At 34.6% G+C, this 22,561-nt stretch overlaps 3 protein-coding genes across 3 annotated transcripts; 1 reads left to right on the top strand and 2 right to left on the bottom strand.

Moving 5' to 3' along the window:
* Positions 1–464: 464 nt before the first annotated feature.
* Positions 465–7,258, bottom strand: LOC112009770 (pentatricopeptide repeat-containing protein At1g52620). The gene is made up of 6 exons (XM_065774438.1): positions 6,923–7,258; positions 6,245–6,350; positions 3,325–6,123; positions 3,113–3,226; positions 1,006–1,063; positions 465–924 (listed from the first exon to the last, which is right to left on the bottom strand). Exon 3 carries the CDS (start codon positions 6,008–6,010, stop codon positions 3,557–3,559), a length of 2,454 nt encoding a protein of 817 aa, XP_065630510.1. The 5' UTR covers positions 6,011–6,123; positions 6,245–6,350; positions 6,923–7,258; the 3' UTR covers positions 465–924; positions 1,006–1,063; positions 3,113–3,226; positions 3,325–3,556.
* A 10,425-nt stretch (positions 7,259–17,683) lies between these two features.
* Positions 17,684–20,741, bottom strand: LOC112009772 (DEAD-box ATP-dependent RNA helicase 15). The gene is made up of 7 exons (XM_065774412.1): positions 20,531–20,741; positions 20,290–20,409; positions 19,147–19,320; positions 18,877–18,962; positions 18,590–18,708; positions 18,062–18,118; positions 17,684–17,944 (listed from the first exon to the last, which is right to left on the bottom strand). Exons 2-7 carry the CDS (start codon positions 20,400–20,402, stop codon positions 17,699–17,701), a joined length of 795 nt encoding a protein of 264 aa, XP_065630484.1. The 5' UTR covers positions 20,403–20,409; positions 20,531–20,741; the 3' UTR covers positions 17,684–17,698.
* Positions 20,742–21,277: 536 nt separating this feature from the next.
* On the top strand, positions 21,278–22,201 carry LOC136061509 (DEAD-box ATP-dependent RNA helicase 15-like). The gene is made up of 4 exons (XM_065774437.1): positions 21,278–21,454; positions 21,565–21,648; positions 21,735–21,798; positions 21,970–22,201. The coding sequence occupies exons 1-4, from the start codon at positions 21,293–21,295 to the stop codon at positions 21,978–21,980; spliced, it is 321 nt and encodes a 106-aa protein (XP_065630509.1). The 5' UTR covers positions 21,278–21,292; the 3' UTR covers positions 21,981–22,201.
* The last annotated feature ends 360 nt before the right edge of the window (positions 22,202–22,561 follow it).

Genomic DNA, 22,561 nt, shown 5'->3' with positions numbered 1-22,561 from the left:
GCATTTTTAAAATGCAAAATACAATTTTTTAATATTATGTTAATGGCCACATTAGCATTTAGTATGCCAACAGCACACTTCGTTTACCATGTTAGTAATTTCCATTAGTGAGATGACAATAAAGACCAAAATGAAAAATCTTTTTTTTTTTTGGGACTTAAAGCAGTAAAATAGAAAAGTAGGGACCAAAATGAAAATGAGTCCAAAATGTAAGGACTAAAAGTGTATTTACGCCAAAATTAAATTAGATTTCTCAAAAAAAAAAAAAATTAAGGGATAATTTGTCCAGCACCCATAGCTACACCATTTTCATTGATAAACGTAACCACAAATTACCTTGATTAATTCCAATATGCAACCACTTTGAACTTTTGCAAAACCCGGTTGCATGTAACAGAGGCAAAATACCAATACCATCACTCAACTGCACTCATCAATAATAATATTCCATTTTTACCAAAGCAGTAATTAAAATTGAGCGATTTTCACATAGATCTCAAGGCTGCAATTATGAAATTCACTTAAGCACTCACATCCATTAATCTATACTGGCAAAGCTTCAGCATTTCAACAAAAGATCAATGCAGTAGTTCGCAATGAACGCCAATTAAGATTGAATCAGGATATTAAGAAATCAACTGGAAACTCTACACCAACCATAGTCCTATCTCCATCCCAAAAATAATAATAGGTTTTTATATTCTTGATTTAGGCTGTAAAATTCCCAGATCCCCAAGATATTTTCCAAAGCAATCCTCAGTAACTTTCCAAACTCAAAAGATATTCAGCACAAAGAATCACAGAAGGAGAAAGTGCCCTCATTAACTTCTCCATGTAAATTGCTTTGCCTGCTTTTCAATTTTAAATGACTGCTCCATTTTGGCAATCAAATATTATGTCCCAAATAATTCATTTGGAGACTACCTGCCAAATATTACACATATCACGAACAATCCACAAAATTTTCTCAAGCATAAAGAAATCTTAACTTAAAGCTCCACTTACCACTTTAGGTCTCTTGTACAAGGCCTCCACTCCACAATCCTATGGAGACTCCTTTTGTCTGATTTCTCTCAACATGCACAAATTCATGTATCAGGAAAACAAAACAAAATAACCACAAAAGGAAAAATTCAACCTCCAATCAAATGCTAACAAAACTGAGAAAAAGATTTTGAAATGTGTCCTATCCTGCTTATTGGTTTTCAAAATTTACAACCTGCTCTCAGCTGATAGGGAAATGTCTAAAATCCCAATACTCCAGTTTCTTATCTTACCCCATAGCTTCTCGTGAAACAAACAGAAATGCAAGGAAAAAAAAGTCCACAATATTAAGTTTTCAGGAAAAAGATACCTATCCAAAAAAAAAAAATGTTTCTTAGAAACAAAAACAATATGTCCAATTAACTCACTTAGACGCAAGTTGTGGAGTAATTATTGTCTTGTATCCCAAATAAATAATAATAATAACTATAAAAATGTGGTCACACACCTCCCTCATTAATGAGTTTTGCAGCAAGGTAGATTCCAATGGAGCTGAAAAAAATTTCAGAAAGATGCTATCATGTGGTTTAGAATCTTTAGATCCTAAAGTTGTGACATGCAGCGTACATATTGGTAGTTTTTGTAACGAGTATAAACTTGCAAAAGCATGCCCCTTTTCTGAACTGATGCTGATAAGCAAGTTCTGTCCTAATGATGTTATCTTTCCTTAACTTTTGAATGGGATTGCAAATACTCCATCCACTGCAATTCCCAAAGAAAGCAATGACCCTCAAGAGAAGAAGTCTGTTTCTGGATATTTTTGGAAGGAATTTGTCTGGTGGATATGTTCAAATAAGTGTGTATAATGCTAATAACCTCTTATCCTGATTCGGTCACACTATCCAAAAATTTCTAATCATCTCATTGGATGCAAGTATCAAGTTGATTTTTTTTTTTTTTTTTTTTCAATTTAAAGAAATGAAACAGTATAAAACAGGAAAAAAAAATTGCACTACTATAATTTCATGCATTTACTCAGTTGCCAAACCAAGGTTGTGGTAAAGCTAATTCTCCATCCTCTCTTACTCAAATGCAACCCTTATGTAAAACTGAAATTCCAAAAGATCTCCATTAAAGTGATCAAGTGAAAACCTTTTTCACAAACACTAGCTAATTTAATCGCATTTATTTTAGAAATACCATTTTACCATTTCTTTCTTCTTATAGCCTGTTTAGTCTAGCTCATAAGCTTGCTTATTTTTTAAGGCAATTTATGTACAGATTTTTAAAGCCTATACTTTTACTAACTTATTTTTTAAGCAAAATAAACCAATGACAGTAAGCTATCCAAAACATACAATCATGTAATGAATTTCTCATGGAGATATCATGATTGTAAGCCTATTTTCCCAAGCTCACTATGTTCAATGTCAAAAGGCAACATGGATATGTTCAGGTCCATAATAGATATCCCATGTTCATGAAGCATCCAACAATTACAAAGCCATGGATCATTTTCTATTCAATAATTTACTTATGCAAATCAAATATGTTGCATACTAGGCTTGGCTTGTTCCTTCGGTAGCTCTTGATGGCCTTTCGCTCGGGCACCTAATCGAGGGTGCCCTTCTCTGCGCTCACCCACCCCTTACTGCACCTTTAGAAAGGAAATGTAGGTAGCCACTTTTGTCTCAGCTTTAGGCTAGGCTTGATGACAACCTACAGCTGCTAATGAGGACCGTTCCACTCGTGCCCCTTGGGTGGGTCTTTCTTGCACTCACCTTAAGGAACCTATGGCCATTTTTATATAAGTCGAAGGCAACCACTAAATTATTTGAATAAGTACATTCTACTTATTTGGCATACAAGTAACTGGTCAGTAAAATCAAAAGGTAAGATTTTTCTGGTGCTCTATAAAACTGAAGAACAGCCAAACTTCAGGGACAACTTCACAGCACTACAACAAGAATGACCATATTATTCCCTTGTACACTCCCTGTGCACCAGGGTAATATTTTTTTTGCCGTACTACCTTTATTTTTTTTTTTCAATAAAGATTTTAAAAATGACCATATTATACACAATATTACAATTACAATTATATAATAAACAAAATAGTGCTACATACCTCCAAAAGTGAAGTCAAGTTTGCTTCAATATCTTGTTAACATCAAGATTTGCTTTGATAGAATAAGAATCAGTTAATGTAGTATGTACTTGTCCTTGAATGGCACCCAAATGCCTGCACAAGCACCACAAAATGAGATAAATCCAATATCAAAAACAGTTATCCTGAAACTTTTAAAAATTAAATGCACAGCCCATTAAGAAATTACCTACCATACAATGATGTCAATCCAGATGGATCTTCAAGAGCCTCTTTATGGGTTCACCAATCATATGACCAATATGTGTGTTTGAAAGGCACCTTAACGAAGAAGATGTAAGGAGTTTGAGACTTCTATATTAAGTGATGGTGATATATAGGGATACCACAGAAATTTGTCTGTCCAAATTTCTTATATATATAACAGAGCAAGATGAGGGATTTCAATTTTTTTTTCCTTCTTCCCTACCCCACTAAGACTTTGGCTTGTTGATCATTAGATTTGTAGTCATCAATCAAGGCTTCTAAAATAAGTAAAGCCTCAGAAGACCTTCCTCGAGGAAGATATTGGTTTAATTTCAGTGAGTATTTGACAGCGGTTTGGAGCTCATGTTCGTTCAAACTACAGGAGATAATGTTTTTCCATTCCTTTGATCTTCCTTCCAAGCAAATGCCATATAGCAAGGCAGAAAAAGAAACAGAATCTAGAAGGAAGCCCTTACCGATCATCTTATCACACAACTGTAAAGCAATTTTAACCATTCCATATTGGCAAAGGCAGATGATAATAGAATTATATGCCGCAGTTACTTGAACCCATCCATCTGATACCATCTTTCCAAAAAAATCCAAAAACATAGACTTCTCGACCTCCTGAAGCTCATTGCTTTCCTTGGGAATTGCAGTCAATGCAATATTTGCAAACCCATTTACAAGATAATGAAAGGTAGCATCATTAGGAGTGCACTTGCTCATCAGCATCAATTCAAAAAAGGAGGCAGCTTTTGCAAGTTTACAATCTTTACAAAACCTCCCAATAAGTATAGTGTATGTGACAACATTAGGCTCCAATCCACAAGATTGCATCTCTCTGAAAATTTTTTCAGCTCTATTGGTATCTCCCTTGCCGCAAAAGCCATTTATGAGGGCAGTGTATGTGACCACATTTGGCTTGCATCTCTGCTTCACCATTAGCCCAAACATCTTTAGTGCACCATCCAAGTCATGCTGCTTTACATACCCATCAATAAGGGTGGTATAAGTAAATACATCTGGAACATGATGTTCTTTCCTCATTCTAATGATGCAAGAAAGTGCATCTTTCATCATTCCAAATTTGCAAAAACCTTTAATCAAGGCATTATACACCACAACACCAGGGTCTATACCCTTTTCAATGATGAGTTCAAAGAGTTTTTTGGCCTCCTGAATGTCACCATTTCTGACGAACCCATCCACCAAAGTGGCATAAACAAAAGCATCAGGTTGTACATTTTGGTCAAGCATATCAGCAAAGAGCAACTTGGCAGTAGGAAGCCTCCCTTTCTTGCAGAGTCCACTTATTAAAATATTATAAATACCAGCATCAGGCAATACTCCCTTTTCCATCATTTTTTCTCGCATTGTCAATGCAACATCAACCTTCCCTGCGACAATAAGTCCATGGATGAGAGCACCATATGAAACCAAATCAGGCTTATGTCCTCCTTCTGTCATCTTAATAAGCAAATCTAAGGCCCTAAAGTATTCCCCTTGTCTACAATAAACATGTATAAGAGGAGTATAACTAAATTTGTTCAGCATTAATCCCCTTTTCATTGCCTGCTCTAGAAATTGATAAGCTTCTTCAACCTTCCCCTCTTTACACGAGCCATTAATAAGAGTATTATAAGTTATAATATCTGGCTCACAACCACTCTCAATCATCCTCCCCATTATCTCCACCACTTCAACTGAACAACCATGCTTATATCGAGCATCAATTATATTGTTATATACTCGGGCATTAACATTCAAACCCCTCTCTTTCATTTCCAACAAAAGTCGGTCAATCGATTCAAAGTCCCCTTCCTTGCAAAACCCATTTATCATAACCCCATAAGTTTCCAATGTAGGTAAGAACCCTTTCAATTTCAACTCCTTAAAAAGTCCATTAGCACTTTCCAATTCACCTTTATTGCAATAACCATCAATGAGTATATTATAAAACACAACATTTGGTATGCAACCTTCCCCCCACCTATCTTCAATCAACTCCCTGCCTTCCTTGACCTTCCCATCCCTACATAAACCCCTAACCATAATACAAGTACTATAATTATCCACACAAGAATTCTCAAGCATTTTATTATACACTTGGCATGCAGTTTCATTTCTCTGATGCTTCACAAGAACATTAAGCAATGAATTGCATGCAAAAACACTCGGCACACAATTATGTATTTCACCCACCACATAATACAATTCAACAGCCTTATCCACCAACCCAGAATCTGCATAAGCTTGAATAACAACACTTAATGCTTCACAAGCCGGCTTTAATTGCTCAAGTTTCATTCGCTCCAACACCAATTCAATCTCCGAAAACACTTTAAACCTCGCCAAAAGTATCAAAAGCGAAGAATAAGCAGAACCATTCAGTGAACAACTATATGGCCGCTTTGAGGCCCAATCAAAGAACTTTAGACCCAATTCTACATCATGTATTCGATCTAAAACAAAATGGGCAAAGTCTGAAACAACGACATTGGATTCAGAAAAGAAGCTTTCAAGGGATTGCTCCCACTGGTCTTGGGTTTTAAGGATTTGAATAGTGCCTTGGACATGTTTGGCAAAATGCCTGAATGGCAAGGTTGAAGAAGAGGACGTGGGTTTGCGATTGTGAAGGGGTTTGATGCGAGAGAGAAGGGTTTTAGACATGGGAAATGAGGTGAGAGCGTGAATGAGTTCTGGGTTTTTGGGGTTTTGGCGTTTTACTCATATGTGAGTTCCTAAGTGTTTGATATACACGTTGACATTATAAATTAACTGACCTGCAACAACCAATCCATAGATATATCATATCATATCAGCTCAAAATGAAAATTAAAAAAATATATAAAATGCATTACCTAAGGCTATAGTAAGTTTTAATTTATGAAGAATTAAGCTAACCTGCTCTAGCATCTCTGGCTCAGCCGATAAGCTAAGCTTCCCTCTCGCCCCTAGGCTTGCTTTTCCATTTACTTCACGCCGTTTTGGTTTTTAGCTGGATCCATCTCTACAGCCACACTCACCATCATCAAAAAATTGAATAAATAAATTTTTAATTATCTATTTTGCTACGGGGTAGAGGAGATTTGAACCGTGTTTATTGGAAACACCAAGAGGTAACGATTGAGTTACAAAGCTCTTGATTGATTAATAAGTTATTTGTATAAAATATATCTCAAAAGATATACTATTAATTATTTTTGAAGTTATAGAATCCACTTGATGATGATTGTTTTAGTGTTGATAGGCTTAGGTCCCATATTGAATAAGATGATCTAACAAGAACCCAATTATATTAATTAACTAATAACTAATTAATTTTTGAATCCATACCATGTTATATCTTAATTTCTTAGGAATTCACACATCATGTTGTGTTCATATCTATACTTCCTAGGTTATTAAGTACTAAACAAGTAATGAATATGTTAAATTTGCAAACCCAAATGAAATACTAACTTCCCAAAATAATTTTTTATTTTATTTTATTTTTAAAAAGCCATAAACAAAAGTAATAATAACCCAAAATTCCAAATACACTAAAGAAAATAAACTAGTGGTCACAACGCCTTGCTTTACCCTTGGGGCGAGGAAACGACACCGGATTAAGAGAGGGACGGAGCTTGTGGCCTGAGAAGTTGGCGGAGACGCTTCTGCCGGCGAAGGGAGTGAGGAATTTGGTGGAGACTGGAGAGAATTGCGATTTGAGTTTACGGTTCGCGAAGTGCTACTGCTACGTGGTGCTCACATTGGCCGGTGGAGTGTAAAGCTCGAAGCTGCGGTGGCCACTTCCATGGCTATTAGCTTGCACACAGAGAGAGCCAGAGAGGGCGAATTTGACAATATCAGATTGTTAATAATATGGGCTTTGGGTTTCAATTAGCGGAACGAAACATAATCTATTTAGGCCACTTTGAATCTAACCCAATCTATTAGGTCACTTTGTGCCAAGTCCAACCAAACTAATTCTATTTATGTTGTGGGCTGAATAAAGTTTGGAACCTTTTTCTTTTTTTCTTTTTTCTTTTTTTGTAGTAGAGAGATGTGAATTGTAAATTTGTAATACCCAATTTAATATTAGACCAAAATATAAATTACACCTTTTAAACTTGAATGAAATTTATTTCAGTTTTTAACCTTATTTTTGTTCAATTGAATGCTCTAAATTTTATATTTTATTCAATTTAGACACTTTGTCTAATTCGTTAAAAAATTGCCATTAAAAATATATTTTTTGTACAACAAAAAAATCTATAAAATTAATAAAAATATTTATAGATTTTATGTGAGATTTTTTTTTCTTAAATAAATCATTTTTCATTAGTTAATTACATACTTAACAGTAATTTTTTAAGAGAATTGGACCGAATGTCAAAATTGAATAGAGTTGAAATTTAGAAGACTCAATTTAACGAAAGTAAAATTTGAGAACTAAAACTTCAATCAAATTTATAGGGAGCAATTTGCATTTTAGTCTTATTTTTATTAGAAAAAACTAATATTCTATTTTATTAATTTACTTTTGAGATTGTTGTTCTATCGTATACAAAAATTGGATTACAAAGCTAAAAGATTACACAGTATCAACACAATAACCCACATTCGAAATGTCAAAAGATTGACAATGTTGGGATATCAGTAGTTGGAATTGTGATAGTTATCAAAATTGTTATGTAGATTGAACAATCAAAGAAATGATACAATAGCCAAAGGTTTTGTAGCTGAATTGGCACCTCCCTATGCACAAAGTATTTGGGGGTTTAGGGGGAAAAAAGTTCGAATTGCGGAGTTTGCAACATGTTGTAATTATTTCTCAAAAAAAAAAATGATACAATAGTTTACTAATTCAACTGTTGGGTCATAAGTACAACCATTGCATTAATAATTAAATTATTTTTAAAAACACATAAATAAAAGTGCAAAATTGGAATAAAAGCACATAACTAAATGTAAAGTTATTTGATTAAAATAAGTTAAAAATTTTAATATCAAAAAACCAGATAGTTTGCAATTCAAAAAAAATGTCTATTGTTTTAAAATTCAAATTCAAATTCAAATCTAAATCTAAGTATCCAAACAATAAATTTTAAAATTATAAATTTCAAATCCTCCAATATATAAAAGACATCCAAACAAATAATTTAATAATTAATAAATTTGGAATCAAGATATTTCAAATCCATTAATTTTAAATCTAAATCTACGTATCCAGACGCAACCTGGAGATGGGAACCTTTACAAATGGAATACCCCCAGAACGCAAAGACAAAAGGACTAACAAAGAAAATTCATTACACACGTTCCTCAAAATGGTATTGACAAAGGTTTGAAGCCCATTATAACCATCTAAATATCTAGTGAAAAGGTTCTTGAAAGACCTCCCTACTATTCATGGGAGCACAATTTGCATTTCTATTGAACCATTTGAAGGAACAAACTAAGAGTTGTACCTAACTTCAGATAAGCAAGAAGTAATTCTCCGTCAGCCTGTTCAACTAAAGCCTCTATACAGATTTTGGAATTGCCTTCCACTTAAACTTTCTCAAGGTCATAACTTATATAGGATAATGTCTATTGAACAACCCACAAAATTGTCAATGCTTTAGCTTGGGAATAAATGTTAGGGTACGTTTGGTATATTGAATGAGAATTACAACAGGAATTGTAATCTTTATTACTAGTAATAAAATGTGTTGTAATGTAATAACTAAACCTATTCATTAGTTTGGTTGTAAGTTATAATATTAGAATGAAACTTAACATTTATTTTAGGAAATATATTATTCATACAATTAAATTTCCTTAAAAATTGTTATTTTTAAATTTAAGAAAGATATGTGTTATTTTTTATGATTTTTTATTTTTATAATTATTAAATGTATATGGAAGGTTTGTTTATTTAGAAATATATTAAGTTTTGAAATTAATGCACTTACTAAGGAATAACTAATACAACTTTTTAAAGAGGAATAGTTATTCCTCATTTTGAAGAATAGCTATTCATAAGGAATGACTATTCCTTGTAATAAAAACATAACCAAACTAAAAAATAATTAAACTATAGAAATAACTATTACATTACAACACCTATTACAGTCTACCAAACATGCACTTAGTGTTTGCTTTTATCAAATTCCAATGTCCCTTACCAATCCCTGGCAACCATGGGAATGGTGGAACGATCCTTCCCAATACTGCATCTTAGGATCCGTTTGATTGGAGAGATGGAAAAATGAGAGAATAAAAAATGCAAAGAGGATGGAAAAGTGAAAGGATAGAAGAGATTTTAATTTTTTTTTCATTTGTGTTTAGTTGGAGGGGTGGAGAAGAGGAGGGATGGAAAACTTTTTTGTTTGATTGAGAAGAAAAATTGAAAGATAAAAAATGTAGTTTGTATAAATTTACTCTTACTTCCTTATTTCATTATATATGAAATAATTTCTTTAATAAAATATTACTTATTTTATCTATTAAAATTTATAAAATATTTTATAAAAATTAAAACATTATACATATTCTTCTTCTTTTTTCTCTTTGTTATTGTATTTATTACATTTTTTTATTATAAACCAATATGAAAAAAAAGGAGAGCACAAAGATTGATACTGAACAAACATAAAAAATAAAAAAATAAAAATAAAAATAAAAATAAAACAAGAGAAAAAAAATAAACAACATAAATTAAAATTAAAATTAAAATAAACAGAAGAAAGAAAGAAAGTGAAAGCTGGAAAAGAACAAACCAATGAAACAACAAAGAAAGCAGAAAACGAAAAGGACGAAAAAAGTAATAAAAAAAGAAGAGGAAAATATCAAACGTTTTTACCCAAAAAAAAGAAAAAAGAAAATATCAAACGTTGAAACATGCATGTTCACCATTTGTCTTATAACGTTTTCCATATCTAAAACGTTATAAGACAAATGGTGAAAGGGGTAGAAAAGTAACTGACAAGGTTGCACCAAAATCACTTGTGGGCTAGCGAAGAAAATACCTGGTCTCATAACAAAAATTTCATCATTTCTCTCCTTACCAATTAACATTCACTTCAATTTTCTCTCTTTTATTTTCTATCCACCCTATTTCACTTCCAACTAAACATACCTTTAGGGAATGATCAATGATGTTGGTATTCCACATATTCCTATACTCCTTAAATAATTTTCATAGCCCTCTAACCAAACTTTCTTTATCCAAGTAAGACCCCTCATGTTGGACCAAAATTCTTTTTTTTTTTTTTTTTTTTTTTGTACTTGGAATTCTTTGAAATAGAGTGTTTGAATTTTTTGGATCTAACTTCACTTCTTTTGTAGTTTTGAACGTTTTGTTTGAGGATGCTCTCTTTGTTTCTTAGGTTGTGTTTGTTTTGGGTGTAAATGAAATTTGGAAAATATTTTACACCCAGCAGTGTGTTTGGGTGCACATGTAAAATAAAATCAAACAAAAAATCTTAAACTTTGACCGTAAAATAAGCCCTTTTAACCAGAAAATCATTTATGCTTCTGTTTTACCTTCAAATGATTTCCAGACTCAGACACCCGAAGAGAGAGAGAGAGAGAAAGAGCAAGAAGAGAGAGCAGAGAGAGTAAGCTAGAAGAACAAACAAGCCATCGGACCACCGCCCTAACCCCAAACACGCCGACGAGATCCTGCCACCAAGATCTTCCCGCCGAGATCGCGCTGCATGAAGCCTGCCGCCGCTTGACCGGTCTCATCGCCCATGACAGGTCTCGATCTACCTCTCCCTTTCCCTCAATTTGTTATCACTCTCTCTTCCTCCTTCCTCTCTCAGTTTGACCGAATTTTTGAGTTTAACAAATGGTTTTGTTTTGATTTTTGTTTCTTTAAGTTTATTTATTGAAATTTTCTATTATAAAATTTGTTTGAAAGCTGAGACAATGTGATGAACTAGTAGGAAAATAGCATTTTTAGAATGCAACCAAACACTTGAAAATATTTTCCAAAAAAATTTTCATAATATAGCCAAACACTTGAAAATATTTTCTTTTCTCAAAAATATTTTCACCTGAAAATATTTTACACTTGGAAAATATTTTACATATTGCCAAACGCAGCCTTAGGTTTCCTACCAATGTCGATTCTTCTTTTTGCTTGTGATCCTGCTCACTCTTTGGTGGGTGACAAGAAGATTCCTATTAATGAAACTAAATTATTTACCTAAATTGTCCACTCTAATTCCCTAACAACTACCAAACCACATTGCTATGGCTACTTGACATTGCTTAAACAAGGGTATGGAGGATTCTTGCTCATGCACACAAAACGAGGACAGACCTTACTAATTTATCTTTAGTGGGCGATAAATCTAAAGCTATACACCAAAGATGCATCTTTAGGATCCGTTTGGATATAACTTATTTTGTTGAAACTGAAAACTGAAAACTGAAAACACTGTAACAAAATAATTTTTAAATGTGTGAATAGTGCCATATGACTAAATTTAATGAAAAAGTTGCTAAAAAGTGAAATTTGTGGAACCTATGAATAGTGCACAGGTGCACTGTTCACTGCTGAAAAGTCAACAATATGTGACTGAACCAAAAAAAAAAAACTGAAAACGCGCCGAACCCAGAAACGTGGACGTGCCGTGTATCCAAACCCACACTTAGTCTATCATGAAGCTTTGTCTTCTAGATTCTGCCCTTAATGGAATTTGGATGGCTTGAAGCAACAATGTTTGCCGCCTCTTTGTATGCTAACTTAATAGTAGTTAGATAACCATCATTAGTATTTTGTCCATATCCATCTATCCACATAACCTATATGCCATAATGTGATTTTCTTGATGGCTAAAGTTGTGGCTTCATTAGATCATAAGTTCAAGCTAATTTCATCTAAACCAGACTTCTTGTTATTCATTAGTTGAGATACTACAAAACAATGGTTGCTCTAAGTAAGTGAGCACAAATTATGAATAAAATTTAGGATGTTTGGGATCCAAGTATCCTTCCAAACTAGGATGCTATCCCCATTCCGAACTAGCCGGTAAGTTCCTTTTGATAATAGTGATTTAACCCTCCCCAAACTTCTCCACATCCATGATGCTTTCTTTGTTGAACTTTACCTCAACTAGCTACTTCCTGTGGTGGGCCTTTTGTGATTTTTGGGCTGGACTACCTCTTGTTGCATTGGGCCCGAGTATTTTGGATAAGAGAGTTGAGACCGGTCCAATTGTAACTCATTTTGATCTGACTTGCGCACAAACTATGCCCCGTTTGCCGAAACTTTGGTCACATGCCCATGGCAAGCGAGGCTGTTACAGAAGAGTTATGGCAAATAAATGCAATAAAACAATGATAAAAGAAATATGTTACTGTTAGGCAAAGCAAGTAAGAGATCCTTAAGAAAAAATTCGATATGGCAACAAGAACCACATTATAGGTGAAATTGCAAAGACAAGTGAGGAAACAATAGCAATAAGTGATAAAATAAAAGAAGGAAAAGATTAGTTTGCCGTGTTCAGTTGTATTACAGGACTAAGACCAAGGAGGGAACCACTTTCTCAACATGGGTAACCTCATAGGAGGATCTTGCTGTAGAAATTATCCACTTTGAGGGAACAGGCCTAAATGGCTTGTGTCCAAATGAATTCTTTATCCTTAATAAAGGGTAAGCTTTTAGAGGGAGAGAAGGGATTAGCCTATTGGTGCATGTCTGTCGTTGTACACTCTCTATTTATCTTCTTTCTCTTTTCTCTTTGTTTTGTTATTTTGATTCTTTTCCCATTCTTACTCTTTCTTTCTTAGCGCTTGCTCTTGTAGTGTTATGGTGAAGGTGGTGCTGTGATTCTCTCTTGGTGATTGCTACTGTTGCAATGATGTTACTGTCCACGATAAGGACCCTTTATATATTGCCTGCCGTGACTGGTTTTTACCATTTTAATCTTTAACCACTTTTGTCTGGATTAGGGTGTTCTTCCTAACCACCCACTGGTTTGTCAGTTGCTTAACCACCACCACTTACTTGTGTTGGCTGTGCCACTCTCCATTACTAGACAAAGAAAACTGTTTTGTTTGCTTGTTCACCGTGACATTCTTATCTACCACTGTGTGGGTATTCTCTCTTGCTGTTCCTCATGGCATACACATAGTGGTTCCAACTCATCCTACTTTCTTTTGGGTGGTATGTCATCCTAGCAAGACATCACCCCTAAAAGAATCTGAGCAGGAACTCCAGAATAGGCTTTCCCTTCTTTCCATTGCCAAACCATGCCCTTTCTTACCTTTGACCCATGACCCACCACTCCTGTATTAGCTGGGTACAAGTTGGTAATGCCTAGGCCTTGCGTGTGCTCCACTTCCTATGTACGTCAAAAGCTTGTCTGCCACTCATGCATTTGCCATGGTCTGGAGGCTCATCTGTGCATTTTGTCGCTCATCCTTGACCTCTTATGGCTTGAACTGTTTTTCTGATTTTCCATTCTTTATTGGCTTGCTCCTTTCAAGGGTTGGGCCTTGCTTGATTGTGGGGTTTTCTCTCTTTAGCCAATCTTTGCCCCTTTTGTAATCTTGTTGCCATTCCTTGCCATACTACTCTGCTATTCCTATTGTGGTGTTAATTGACCCGTGCTTGTTAGGCTTCTTTTGGGCCTACTGCTTGTTCTTTTCTCAATGACGTAGTATGGTCATTGGATTTATATTCATGCTACTTTGAGCTTTCTTAGCCCATTATATTGCTTGTGAGCTCCTTTGTCCCATTTCTTTTTTCTTGGGCATCCTTGGCCCATTTGCTTTCCTTGGGCATCCTTAGCCCATTTTCTAATTTTGCATTCCCATGGGCTTTTACTAACTCTTTTAGGCTTCCCTGGCCCAATTACCTTATCCTTCCTCCTTTAGGCTCATGGGCTTTCCATCAACCCTTTACTTTCTTTCTTCATTACTTCGGGCTTGTTGTTGCCCATTCTCACTTTTTTATATCACATAATTCCTATGGGTTTACTACTTCTCTCTCTGGGCTCCTTTAGGCCCATTTGCTTTCCTCAAGGCTCATTTATTTACTTTATGGGCCTATGGTCCATTGTTCCTGCAATTCGGGCTTAACGGTTTTTCTATCAATCCACTAACTCTTTTCTGCCCATATTGTTGGGCTTCTTTCTACTGCTTGGCTTCCAAAAATGAGCATCAACACTTCCTAACCTATATTTTGCTAATAGGATTTCAACATGAGTTATCCTTACTTGACAGCGCATACCAAGCAAATTTGGTAAGCATTGCTATATTGATTGTAAAGAAAAAAAGCCTAAACCTTTGACTCGGATGACCATGCCAAAGGTACGAGATGGTTGGAGGACTCTTTCTTTGAATTACACAATAATCTCCTAAATATTACATCTATATATTCACACATGCTTTTGGGGATTGAAAGGCTAATGTAGTATCAAATGGGATGGCCTAGGCCACTAATTTAGTAAGTGTAGCCTACCTACGATAAATTTTTACCTTTCCAACCACTAGTTTTAACTAAAGGAGCCCCTAACATTTGACCCCATAATGTAGCTTAATTAGTACCAATCGGTTTTTAATTTGCTTTAGAAATTTTTAGTGTACTATTTTAAAGGAAAAAACCCCCCCAACTTTTCCTAGTTGATGAATTGACATGACTAAGCATGATAGGTGTTTAAGCACTTCATAAGAGTATTAACCTTGTCCATGTGAATAACTAGTTAACTACTGAGTAAATTTCTATATTATCTATTAATTTTTCAAAGAAGAATCCTCAATTAGTCCATTTATGCAATTGAAATCCCATGCACACTTATTCCATCAAACTAGTTGAGCCTAAATTAAAGGATAAAGTTTTCTGCAACTCATGTTAGAGGAATCTCTCTTAAAATTATGTAATAGTATGGTGTCCAATATGATCATTGAAGATGCTTGAGAATCAGTAAGCATAATGCTTCGGGCTTTAACGGCGGTTGGATGGCCCAAAAAAAAGAAAAGAAAAAAACTAACGTGACCGAGATGAGCTAGTCAAGGACATTTCGACGGTTAAGTTAGTTTTCTCTCTAGTTTTCAAGTATAGTGAGTAGATAAATAGTGAAACTTACTTTAAGCTGGTGAGGTTGGGTCCTTTTTATAGAGAGTTTGGAGTGAGTTTACTTGTTAGGTTGCACTAACATCATGGGAGATGCATGAACTTAGTGGAGAGCATGGAGCGAATTTCAGGGAATTCACCCCACGTTTCGAGATGGGAATCGTGGTTCAACCATGAGTAGAAAATACTTAAAAATTTCACTAAGTGTTTATTGATTGTCCACACCCTCTCATGGTATGGACGATCAATACCTCTTTGGACGACCAATAATATCCTTGGACGTCCTTCTTTCATGTTTGTGGTGCACATTTCTCTTTTCTCCTTTCTCAAGATTAACCTGGACATCATTGGTCTTGGACGACTCTTGTGGACGAAGATTACTTGTTGTGGACCGCCATCAATCATAATAATGGTAATGATTTTCAAGAGTGCTAATTTTCACTAGTTGTGTCTTAAAGTTATCGTTGTCCTAAGTAGATATATTTTCTTTGCGTCAAGTGACTCTCCTTTATTAAAAACATTAATAAATTTCATAATTTTCTATAATTTTTATTTATTTATTTTAATTGTATCGTTAAAATATTTTCTTCTAGTTTACACTATAATTCTTAATTACATTGTTCAATCATATGAAAATGATATTTTTGAGAAGAATATGAAAATGATATTAGTTTGAAAGAAACAACTAAAATTACATAGAGGGACCATAAAAGAATCTACTATAAACAAGTCATATTTGAATTATCCAAATTCTTTCGATATAGTTTACTTACTTTTTACAATTTTTTAAGAATAGGTGATTTTTTAACCAGAAAAAGGGTGGATAATTATTATTGTGCACATTCGCATGAACATGGTATAAGATACCGATTACGGTTCATGCATTTGTTTATGTTAATCTTACATATAGGAGGTAAAACTTAATGTAGCCATCCCTACACCTTCACGTCCCACAAGCCTCTTATCCATTCTCATTCGATCACAGTTGGAGAGAGTTAAAATAGGAAAACTTGCTTTGGGTTTAGGGATAATTAGGCTAGAACTGATGACTCAATATTATTCCAATGCACAAAATGTGCAGTTGGGTACCACATACGCAAAGCAAGTTTTCTATTTTGACACTAGCGCACAGGCACTAGTGCACACACTCACAGACATGCACCAAATCACCCATTCTCCCACTTGTAAAAATGCTAACCTAGAGCTATTAGACATTGAGTTACTATACAAGCTAATCAAAATTGAGTTGCAGTATGTTTGATATACAGGCATTGATAACCATCTAGTTTATCGCTCTCTGCACAATAAGGGAATAAAATAAGCAATGAAATAGATAGAATGGCTTCAGATTAAGATTAGGCATATGTTCAACAACAACCAAACAAACAGAAGCCTCAACTAAGCATCAAGAATCTGCTGCAAAAGCTTACAATTATTCTAGACCAGCTTAAAAAATCCAAAAATGAATATTTAAAAACAAAACTATGCAAAACACACAAGCAACAGTGGAGTGGAGTAGTTAGCTCTATGCCCTACAGGCTTTCATAATAATAATAGTAAAGGTAACGGCCAACCCCCTTCCCCCCCCCCCCCAACTTTTTCTCACTCTCTCTTTTCTTTTCAAAAGCCTTCCTGGTAGAACCAAAGTAAAGTTTTTAAGTAGAAAAGAAAAAAGGTTTTTTCCTAAAGCCACACTCACCAACACTAACACACCCATGCACACATACATGCACCAAATAATTCATTTTCCACTTGTTAAAATACTCTCCTAGAGCTGTTAGACATCAAGTTACTATACAAGCGCTCATACAAATTGAGTTTCAGCCAAATTTGAGACACAGGCATTGACAACCATCTAAGCTATCACCCTCTGCACAATTAAGGGAATAACATAAGTAATATAATGGGCAAGAAAGGTTGAAGTTAAGGTTAGGAAATGGACATATTTAAAGACATAAACAAACAAGCAGGAACCACAATATAGCATCAAGGATGAGTTGTAAATGCTTAATTACTTATAGTTATTCTAGACCAATTTTTTTCTTTTGATAAGTATTCTAGACCAACTTAAAAAATCCAAATACAAATGCAAAACAAAAAACGTGGAGAACAATTTACTTTTATAAGGAAATTTTATTGAGAGATGATTTTATAAGATTCCTACAGACCATAAATGAAGCAAGATCAAAATCTTTTTTTGACCTAACAAACTTAGGCTTGTACAGATTATCTAACCATCCCATTCAATTTATAGTGACAAATAATGAGCCATAACTCAGCATATATTTTAAAAAACCAATGCACTAATGACTAATGCATTGGTACTTTCCATAAAGAAGTGAATCCAAGCAACAGAAGACAAACCTCTCCTCCTGTGCCATTCCTGAATGGATACAGATAGAGGGGAAGTTACACTCGGTAAGTAACTTGTTCAGCTCAGCAGCTCTGGTCACACTCTTGACAAAAATTACAACCTGATTGAAGTCCAATGCGTCAAGAAGATCATTCAATTTGCGGTTTTTCTCTGCCTCCTTCAATAAAATGTAGTGCTGCACAGAGAGACAATGAAAATGTGCATTAGTTGAGTGAGCAAGAGACAGTCAACTGATGAAACAAAAATATTGCAAAATAAAAAATAAAAAAAAAAATAAAAGCATTGAAGATACCTGTACAAGACCGTGAAGAGTCAACTTGGTCTCATCATCAACATAAATTTCCATTGGCTGAAAAAAACGAGTGTCAATATAAAGTGCATCAAAATACCATATTTTACAGCAACCAAAACTCAACAACAATAGATAAACAAATAACTGGCAATCCAAAAAGTCAATCCTTCTGAACTATGATGTATTAATTGAACTTACTCATCTCTCAAAATAGTAGATACATCCAGCTACTACCCAAGAAATAAGAAGTTGAACCAACATCCTCACTAAGGCCCCACAAACACAATCGCTCAACCGCATATAACCAAAAGGATCAAGAGAAGTGGTTACGCCCAAAGAAAAGTTCAGACTAGAAGTAGGAAAACTAAAAAGATTGCAAGCACTACAACTACAAATTCATTCCCTTGCCAATGACAACACAAATTGAAACCTAAGCCACAAAACTGCACAATTGACACAACCAACAAGGCAATGACATGACATTTATAAATACAAAGAATATCATAACTTTATGATGCCTTATCACACCTCTTGCATAAATTTTTTGCAAACAGGGCGAATCTCTTTACTGAGAGTTGCTGAAAACATCATAACTTGCTTGTCATGAGGAGTCATCTTGAAGATCTCCTGCACATCTCTCCTCATGTCTGTAAAAGATACAAGAACATGGACAACAGAAGGCTTAAAATAAGAAAATTATTATCGCAAACGATGCAATACGCTGTAAAGAGAACAAGAGAATTGCAAAGATTCAGATTTCAGAACTAATTCACATAAACAAGGGGATAAACGGAAGAAGAATAAGAAGACCATACCCAGTGATTCTAGCATCTTATCACACTCATCAAGAATAAAATGCCTCACATTCTTCAATCCAAGATCTTTCNGGCACAAAAAAATTCTACAGGATTCAATTTTAAACCAAGATGATATAGCCAGACTAACCGAAACTGCGAGAAATAGACAAGCAGCATATGTGCAAGATAGGAAAGAAAAACCAAATTTGAAGAAACATCATGAATATACTTAGATCTACATCTACCATCCAAGTTCTCCCCGGAAGACAATTTTTGAAAGTTCAGTACAATTTCAACAAGTTGCCATAATATATTAATTCTGCCCATTGAGATATTATGAAAAGATTGGATAGAAGTTTGCCTTCTGATGGATGTTCAAATCCCGAATCCACAATAGCTCGAAGAAGCTCTGGTTTCAACAGGAAGTCTCTAAATCCAGAACTGTGAATCCCAACATAGCCCCTACATCACAAGAAAAGTTGACTATCAGTACAAAAGATTGCCCGCAGATATAGAATTCAACAAACTATCTAGATGCATATGGATTTTCCCATACCAAAATTGAACCATCCAGCACATTACAATCACCAAATCAACTAGCAGTACCAAAATATGCACAATTTAACACTCCAAAAGCATATGGGCAAATTTATTTTTTCTAACACAGCAGGACAGCCTAGCAACAGCTGCAATAGCCAGATGGACCTTTAAGACATGACCAATAGAGTAATGTCAAATGAAATATTAACGTACTAACACGTCGGTTAAAACTTATTAAATCAGATCCTTGGAAATTTTGGTAACTTTGCTGAGCAAATGACTCTTCCAACATCCAGAACCCAACAATAAATGAAGCCAGAAAAGTCCAAGACTTGGAAGACCAAAACATTCCGGTACTAGAACGACAAGAAAAGGAAAGAATATACTATCCACTCAACTACGACGTTTTTACCGTTACCAAGAATTCCCAAAATAAGTATCTATCAGCTGTGCAGCAAGTGAAACTGAAAAGCATTACTTCACACCACTTTAGCACACCATTTATTCCTTGCCCAAAATAAAAACCCCAAAATGGCAAAACCTCAATCCCATCTAACCTAAAACCACACCAAAAACCCTAAATACCACTTTTTTTCTCTTTCAACTTCTCTGAATTCACTGAGGTTTACTCTACCCACTTGATAGTAGTCCAGGTGTTTTTCATCTTTGAAAAGTAAGAACAGTAACAATAAATAATAATAAAAAACCACAAAAATTTACTCAAGTAATAACTCATCAGACACAAAGCTTTCAGTTTCTTAGTTTTCTCATTATCCAAACATAAAAATAGCACTTTGAAACAAAAATACAAACATGGGTCATTTTCTTTCCCTTTCAAATTATATATCCCATTAATTTTCTCAGCAACCAAACAGGGAATTACAAAAATACCTCTTGGCAGAATCAGAAACGGGTTTGGCAGAGGCGGAGTCGAGGGCTTTAGGGTCATCGTCTTCGAAGTCCACTAGCTCTTCCTCGTACTCGTTGTCCTTCACTTCACCCATCTTCTTCCTACACACACAAACATAAATTCAATTCAAATTTCTAGGGTTTTCAGGGAAATATATAAAAATAAATAAAAATAACTTAATCAAATTTGAAAAGCAACGTTGTAATAGTGTATTTTGCTGACCTTTTTAGCTCTGAGAGAGAGAGATAAGAGGGTTTTTAGTTTAGGGTTTTGGAGAATATTGAGAATGGAGGAGCGACTGAGAATTCTGTGAAATTAAACCAAAATAATAATAATAAATTTATTAAAAAAAAAAATGAGAAAACTTTTTGTAAGAGAAAGAGACCCTGGATCTAGGTCTAGGGTTCGAGAGAAGAGGAGAAAGAGAGGCACAGGAGTGGAGGATATATATAGAAAGGTGGGGGGTGAATGGTGAATTTGACGAAATTGACCTCTGACTTCACTTTATCTTCGTTTACTCTTTTTTTCTTTTGGATAGGATTCTTTTTTCCTTTTTTTGTTTGCAAGTGCCCGTTTGGTTCTTTTTTTTTTTTACTTTCTTTTTTGAAAAATTAGTACTATTGTTGTTCAAGAATAGTGGAATGGTAGCTTTGAGTTATTGACCATTAAAAGTTACAATTAGTCGTTTCTGTTAAAAGTTATTGATCGTGTGTAGCTTTGGCTCTGTATGTTGTTTCTAGGCCTCACCTACCTTTTTGGTAAATAGTTTTTTATTGGTAAGTTATGCGCCCAATGACTTTTGAACCCATGACCTCACCCTCCATGTACATGTGTTCTTTCCATTTGTTTTATTTTCTTGTTCCGCCATAATTTTATCTATCCAGCTGAATGATCAAAGGCTTAGCCTCACGATTTCAGAATTCAATTGGATAAACTTATAATTTATAAATGATATTAAGTTGATTATTCAATTTCTGATTCTGTATGGTATGTCTATTCAGGTTGAAACGTTATAAGAATTTCAAGGAGGGACAATCAAGAATTCTTGTGGCAACAGATTTGGTAGGAAGGGGGATTGATATAGAGCGTGTTAACATAGTCATCAACTATGATATGCCAGATTCTGCTGATACATACCTGCACAGGGTACTTGTTTCATTTGAATACTTCAATTTGATCTGCATATGTTGTTAGTATTGTCGCTAGTTTGGAGCTGAATTTGCCCTCTCTATCCCCTTGGGTTCTGTTTTTCACAGGTGGGCAGGGCTGGTAGATTTGGGACTAAGGGGCTTGCAATTACATTTGTCTCATCTGCATCTGACTCCGATGTTCTTAATCAGGTAATTTTTTTTGCTGAATACAGGTGGAATCAATTTTTCTTTTTAATGCGCGTATTAATTTCAGACTTTACTTTGATGTTTGCCAGGTTCAGTCGAGGTTCGAGGTGGACATAAAGGAGCTTCCTGAGCAAATTGATACTTCAACTTACAGTAAGATCACCTCTTTGCATTTTCTTTAGCACTCATTAGCTTTGCTTTTTCTTTATCTTGTCCATCTAGCTAGTTGGATTTTGGGAGCATATCAAACACTTCTGTGACTGTTAATACAACTCCTTAGGTTTTAGATGATTGAATCTTACACTGTTCTTCTTTTGTATGTAGTGCCATCATGATGGGTTGGTTTTCCGGTCAAGAGCGGTCCAATCTGCAATTAAATTAGAGGATGATATTAGCGGGCAGTTGTGTTTTAGTCATAATGTAGAATATTAAATTTCTTTTTGAGGATTATACTTTCTTCCTTTGTTTTGGAGCATGTAATTCTGAGCCTAGCTAAATTGCCTGTATGATGTTATGCTATTCTAGATGTACGGTATTGATTTTGATTTTTTGTTTTTTTTAGTCCTCAATATATGCTTTCGGTACTAACTATTAAATATTTCATAGACTAGCAAAGAATGAATAATTGGGGTAGTCTGGAAAGCTTAGTTTTACTTGATGGGTAAACATCGAAAATCAGTAAGTTGAAGTTACTAGTTGGCAGTCATCTTTTTTAAGTTAATATTGACAGCTCGTTTTTGTTGTTTTTGTATTTGAGTAGATGAATCCGTTATTATATGGTGCTTTATTTCCATTTGTTATAGACTTGAAAGTATTGCTTTTGTTGTAGAAAGCTAGATATGTTTAAAAAAAAAAAAAAATTCGCTTTAGGAAATGTCACATTGATAAGTCATTTTGTTGTTTTTGTATTTGTGAG

This window comes from Quercus suber, unplaced genomic scaffold (assembly GCF_002906115.3).
Source record: "Quercus suber isolate HL8 unplaced genomic scaffold, Cork oak 2.0 scaffold_92, whole genome shotgun sequence".
Lineage (NCBI taxonomy): Eukaryota > Viridiplantae > Streptophyta > Magnoliopsida > Fagales > Fagaceae > Quercus > Quercus suber.
The sequence above is the reverse complement of the archived record's forward strand: the minus strand, read 5'-3'. Positions and strand labels throughout refer to the sequence as shown.